Below are 6,195 nucleotides of genomic sequence, written 5' to 3'. Positions count from 1 at the left end.
GTTACAAAGTAATAATAAATTAAGTTACATCGGAAATGCTTATCTCTAAACAGAGATTTCTTCCAGCTTCCCATTCAAAGTTGTGAGCTATCCATGTGAGCCGGCATTTTCGGAAGAGCGTACTGCGTCACCTTAAGTGGAACATGTTATACATATTTTGTTTTCATCGGATTTCCCCACTTATAGCCACTGTATTACTGTTGCAACATAATTTTATTGGTGCAATTGAAAATTATATTAGTTTACAATCATATCAATAATCGTAGTAGTGTTTATATCAATAAGTATAATAAAGTTTTATTACTTGTAATGAAATGTATTTAAATACGAAGGGATGACGTAGTTAAAGTTTACTAGTTTGTATATTGAGGCAGTAAGATGTTGGTGCCTTTGTTTTTGGCGTTAGCGGTTTTTACTGGTAAATATATTATTTAACTAGCTGCCCCGGCGAACTTCGTACCGCCTAACAGTCGATTTTTCAGGATTTTTTTTTTAAATTTTTTTCTCCGTAAGAACCACCCTCGTACTTCAAGGAATATCATGAAAAAAGAATTAGCGAAATCAGTTCAGCTGTTCTCGAGATTTGCGATCAGCAACACATTTAGCGATTCATTTTTATATATAGAGAAGAAGAGAGACTAGTTTCCTTGCTCCGGATTCGTATGAAGATCTTTATTAAAGAGACGTTGTATAGGTTTTAGTGAAACTTGAATATACTCCGTTTAGTTAGTAAGTAACAGTTCAAGTAAGTACTTTTGGGAAGTATAGAGTACTACGTATTTACTTAGGGTCAGGTGGTACGGTGCGATAAGCCACACGATGCGTTGCGAAGGGTTAAAGGTCGAGAGCGCCCTAGGCAAGCACCTCATAGGCAAGCACCTCATAGGCAAGCACCTCATAGGCGCCCCTCTAGCAGCCATTTTTTTACTAACTAACTTTGAAATAATGAGGCATAGCTGGTAGTTGGTATTTACGAGTAGGTATACTATTAATATAGCGATACGGAAACGGAAATTTTATGTATTAAAATGCCTTTTAAATGAGAAAATTAGAGAGAGATAAAATCCTCATCCTATACCAACCTACTAATATTTTAAATGCGATAGTTTCTATCTACCTGTTACCTTTTCACCGCCCATATTCTTAATCAAAATTTGGTAGGTATTCAGAGATAGTTCGCACTCGGAAACTTAAATAGAGTGACGATCAGAGCTGTACAATCTGTACCTTCCGTCAAAATCGGTTAAACGGATGGGCCGTGAAAAGTTAGCAGACAGACAGACAGGCACACTTTCGCATTTATAATATTAATATGGATTGATATTGTTGGTAAAATGAAACAGTTATACTAATAAGATGTTTTGTTAATTTACTTGTGTTAGTTTTAATCTTGGTCCGTTTTTTCAGGATCAGTAACATGCCGACCAAACCGTATTGTGGGGGGTGCACCTACGACTATTGACGTGTACCCTTCTATTGTCCAGGTTTGTATATTTTATACTATACTCGTAGGTACTCCTATATTGTATATTTTAATAATAATATATGACAGCTGAAGAGTTTCAGTGCCATTTTTAAAAAGAGTAACTTCAGCATTGCTGACGTCACTGTGTTCAGTATCTTCATCCATTATGAATGAAACCACAATACTCGTTTGAACTTTACTGTTATTGCAAATCTCGAGAGGTTCGAGCTGCACGACGTCTCAAGCAATAATGAAACCTGAGACGTCGCCCGCCTGTATTTATACCAATACATGCGTAATCACTCGCTTACAATAACAATTCGTCATCACTTTCAATTGTTCACTATGATTAATCAACTTTACAAACTCTGAGGCTATTTTAGTACTTGGTTAACAAGGCAATATTTAACTTATGTTTGACTACGATTAACTATTAACGCCTTCGCGCCGACATATATATGATATCGAAAATATATTGGAAACTGAAATTGTCATTGTCTAGGGTAGAGATCTACTTGTATAGATTGTATTTGACTTTGCATCAGATTAGTTAGTGTTATTTTAGCGTTTAAACTACCGTGAGTGACTTCCATTATAAATTTTATCTGCCCCGGCAGTACTCACGTGTCTAGTCGACGTTAGCCCGACTAGTTTCGAACCCATCCGGGGTCCTTTTTCAAGGGAGTCAGTTCGCGCACGCGCCGTCGCCGGATGGGTTCGAAACTAGTCGGGCTCGTCGACTAAACACGTGAGTACAGCCGGGACAGATATTACCTACTGTGTCTTAAGTCTGAGCCTTTGATAAAATCAAAGGTCTGAAAAGTTCCACCACCATACAAGAAATGACACTTTTTAATTTTCATGGCAACCATTTTGAATTTTTTATTATTTACTAGATGATGCCCGCGACATCGTCCGCGTGGGTTTAGGTTTTTAAAAATCCTGTGGAAACTCTTTGATTTTCCGGAATAAAAAGTAGCCTATGTCCTTCCCCGAGATGCAAGCTATCTCTGTACCAAATTTCGTCAAAATCGGTCGAACGGATGGGCCGTGAAAGGCTAGCAGACAGATAACAGACCGACACACTTTGGCATTTATAATATTAGTATGGATTTATATAGTGGCAATAGAAGTACCTATACATTCTGTAAAAACTTCAACTCTCTAACTATGTAGTAGGTACGGTTCACGAGATAAAGCCCGCTGACAGACAGCCGGACGGGGCAGATGGACATCGGAGGCCTAGGAATAGAGTTGGCACCTTTCAGGCACCTAATAAACTTACTAAGAGGTTTTTTCTTTAGGTTGACATGCTGAACATATGGTCAGGCACTTGGTCTCAAGGATGCGCCGGTACTATCGTCACAGCAAGAAGTATCATATCTGCTGCACACTGTTTTGATGGATGGTGAGTATCTCTATCATTCACTTAAGGTTTGTACCACGGAACAGTTCTTTCTGTTTTATATTTAACTTCGCATGGACAGGGTCACGTCTGCCTTGTATTTATATAAAGGAAATGTGCATTTTTGTAAAAAAGAACCCTGATCTTTTCACCAGACATGGAGATGTACTTGGAAAACGAACAAGACACAAAGACAGATTGATACTGCCTCACATAAAATTATGCTTATTTCAAAATAATTCATATTGCATGGCAATAACCATATTTAACCAGCTTCCTCCCCATGTTAAAGTAATGTCACTGCCTTCACTTAAATCATTCTTAAATAAATGGTTATTAGAGAAGTGCTACTATTCAATTAAGGAGTATCTAAAACCTTATAAGTGACTTTTTTTTTTAATTTTAAAGAGGCGGATAAAATGTTTATATTTAATAATTTATGATTGATATGACTGACTCATTGATATGGATATGACCTTAAGTATTGTGGTGTTATTCTAAGATTGTTATTTCTATTTTTTTTACTGAAGAACATGTATACTTCTTTTTTTTAATAATTATTATTGACTTGACAGGGGTTTTTTATATTTGAATAAAATCATATTGTTAACATTAGGTACTTTCTAGATAGATACATTTAAATATAAATAAGTTAAGTAGATTATTGATTGTTAATTTTCACACTTTATTATTCTATGATAATGTAGTTACTATAATAAGTTGCACACCAAATTATTGGTTGAATGTCAAGGGCTCAAAATAGATTTAAGACCAAATTGTACCACATTCTGGCAAATAAAAAACTATTTCTATTTCTATTTCACGACAGGGTCAAAACAAGCAAAATGGCACCGACTCATTGGTGCATAAATATTTATTACGCACCAATGCGACCTCAGTGACGTCTGGATTTCAAACGTGAGCAGACATTGCTTTAAGAGATGGTTATAACTCAACGTAGCTTTAGTTTTAAGTTTGCGTAATGATTATCACCACTATATCTTAGAAATCCAACATCTGACCATCAAAAAGAGTTATTAATTACCTATTTTGAATAAATCATTTGACTTTGACTTAGAGAATGCTAAATAATAAATATCCCCAAATTGATCATCCCCTACATGGTTTTATTTATGAGTTCAAATTCCCAGCGGGGGCTCAATCCCGGGCACGCACCTCTAACTTTTCGGAGTATAGGTACTGTTCGTTTTAAGCAATTAAAAATATTCTCCACGGTTTAGGAGTACAGTTCCTTTGCATCATCAGGTATGAGGAGTTCAATCATGAATTCGTTACTTGGTACTTACAATATTAATTTACCATTAACATTTCGTGAATCTCCATAACTTATACTCGTAACATTATTTTCTGTTCTGACAAGAGTATTGATTAGACCTAAATAAAAAACCGGCCAAGTGCGTGGCGGGCCACGCGCAGTGTAGGGTTCCGTAGTCACAACTTAGCCATTATAGTTTTCCTTTAAAAGTGATTATATTTACTACTGCTGTGAATTTTCACGTTTCTATATATCTACTACCATTTGGCTGATAAAGGCCCCTCCCTTTATCAGCCAAATGGTAGTAGATATATAGGGGGGGACGGGGGACAACGACGACACTTGACTCTAATAAAAATTACCATTTTAAAACATCATATTTTACAAACGGATCTAGTAATTGAAAAATAATGTTCCCACACCCACGGTATTTTTAAAAGACCTATTCAACGATACCTCACACTATGGGGTAGATGAGAAAAAAAAATTCATCCCCACTTTAGATGTACCTACCCTAAAAAAATTATTTATCACAATTTTATTTCACCACTTTGGTCGGCGTGATTAATATATTTATACTCATGCCAAATTACAGATTTCTAGCACTAATAGTCTCTGAGATTAACCGAGGACGGACGGTCAGACGGAGGGACATGGCGAAACTATAAGGGTTCCTTGTTTACTACGGAACCCTAAAAATGGTGTCTTTTCAGGAATTTCGACCCAAGTATGCGTCGCATCCGAGCCGGTGCGACATACAGAAATTTCGGAGGAACCATAGCCTACCTGGAAGAAGCCTATAACCATCCCTTGTATGGTTCTAACGGCTTCGAGGGCGATATAAGCCTGGTCAGATTAAGCAACCCCCTGGTGTACTCCCCCGTCATCCAGCAGACTGCCATCCCTCCACAGGATAGCTTCATCCCCGACAACCTGCCGGTTATACACGCTGGGTGGGGTGCCACTTCGGTAAGTAATAATATATCTATACATACAGGGTGTACAGCCTAGTGGTTAGGACATTCGCCTTCTAATCGGAGGTCGGGGGTTCCATCCCCGGCACGCACTTCTAACTTTCCGGAGTTATGTGCGTTTCAAGTAATTAAATATCATTTGCTTTAACGGGGAAGGAAAACATCCTGAGGAATCCTGCATGCCTGGAGTTCTCCATAATGTTCTCAAAGGTGTATCAAGTCTACCAATCTGCACATGGCCAGCGTGGTAGACTATGGCCAAAACCCCTCTCAGAGAGAGAGAGACCCGTGCTCTGTAGTGAACCGGTAATGGGTTGATCATGATGATGATGATGATGATGATGATGATGATGATAACTCGGTCATGAAACCCATTTTATTCTCGACTTAAATATCTGCCCTCGCCTTCGACTCGGGTAGATAAACGTCTTAGTTAAAACGGTTTATTTTATGCCCTTGTTATACACCGATTCTCTAGTCTCTCTCTAAACTAAATTTAGAGTATCTGCATCCTTTTCTTTTTACTAATGCTAAAAAAGGAACGGAACATGACTTTCACATTTAAAGACTCTAAATTTTAGTGCACAATACAAATTTAAACAGTAGATTCGCGAGTGCGTGCTAAAATCACGGGTTTTACCATCTAAAAATTAAATTTAGAAATGTCAAACTGCTTCTGTCCTTTTCATACTACAATAGTAAGAGGGTGCGAATACTCTAAAATTAGGTTGTGCTTAGAATCGGTGCCAATCTACTATTTCTTTAACAGCAAGGTGGTCCGACGTCAGAAGTTCTCCGAGACGTCCAAATCTACACCATCAACAACACCCTCTGCGCCGAACGGTACGCAGCCCTAGCAAACCGTCCTGCTGTCACCGAGAATATGATCTGCGCTGGTATCCTCGACGTCGGCGGCAAGGACGCCTGCCAAGGAGACTCCGGAGGACCTCTGTACTACGGGAACATCACTATTGGGGTGGTGTCCTGGGGCGAGGGATGTGCCCACGCCACTCACCCTGGTGTCAGCATCAATGTCGCTTCATTCGTTGACTGGATTATTGCTCACGCGGTATAA

General features: G+C 38.5%; 1 protein-coding gene across 1 annotated transcript; it reads left to right on the top strand.

Annotated features, from left to right (window-relative positions):
* Positions 1-359: 359 nt before the first annotated feature.
* LOC117992577 (trypsin, alkaline B-like) lies at positions 360-6,195 on the top strand. The gene is made up of 5 exons (XM_069505922.1): positions 360-418; positions 1,408-1,484; positions 2,770-2,873; positions 4,860-5,115; positions 5,890-6,195. Exons 1-5 carry the CDS (start codon positions 379-381, stop codon positions 6,193-6,195), a joined length of 783 nt encoding a protein of 260 aa, XP_069362023.1. The 5' UTR covers positions 360-378.

Source organism: Maniola hyperantus, chromosome 21 (assembly GCF_902806685.2).
Source record: "Maniola hyperantus chromosome 21, iAphHyp1.2, whole genome shotgun sequence".
In the NCBI taxonomy this organism is placed as follows: Eukaryota; Metazoa; Arthropoda; class Insecta; order Lepidoptera; family Nymphalidae; genus Maniola; species Maniola hyperantus.
This window is presented reverse-complemented; position numbering and strand designations above follow the sequence as displayed.

Coding starts and splice junctions, on each gene's coding strand:
- LOC117992577 (XM_069505922.1), top strand. CDS start 379: ATGTTGGTGCCTTTGTTTTTGGCGTTAGCGGTTTTTACTG. Junction 1,485..2,769: donor TGTACCCTTCTATTGTCCAG/GTTTGTATATTT, acceptor TTTTTTCTTTAG/GTTGACATGCTGAACATATG. Junction 5,116..5,889: donor CTGGGTGGGGTGCCACTTCG/GTAAGTAATAAT, acceptor TTTCTTTAACAG/CAAGGTGGTCCGACGTCAGA.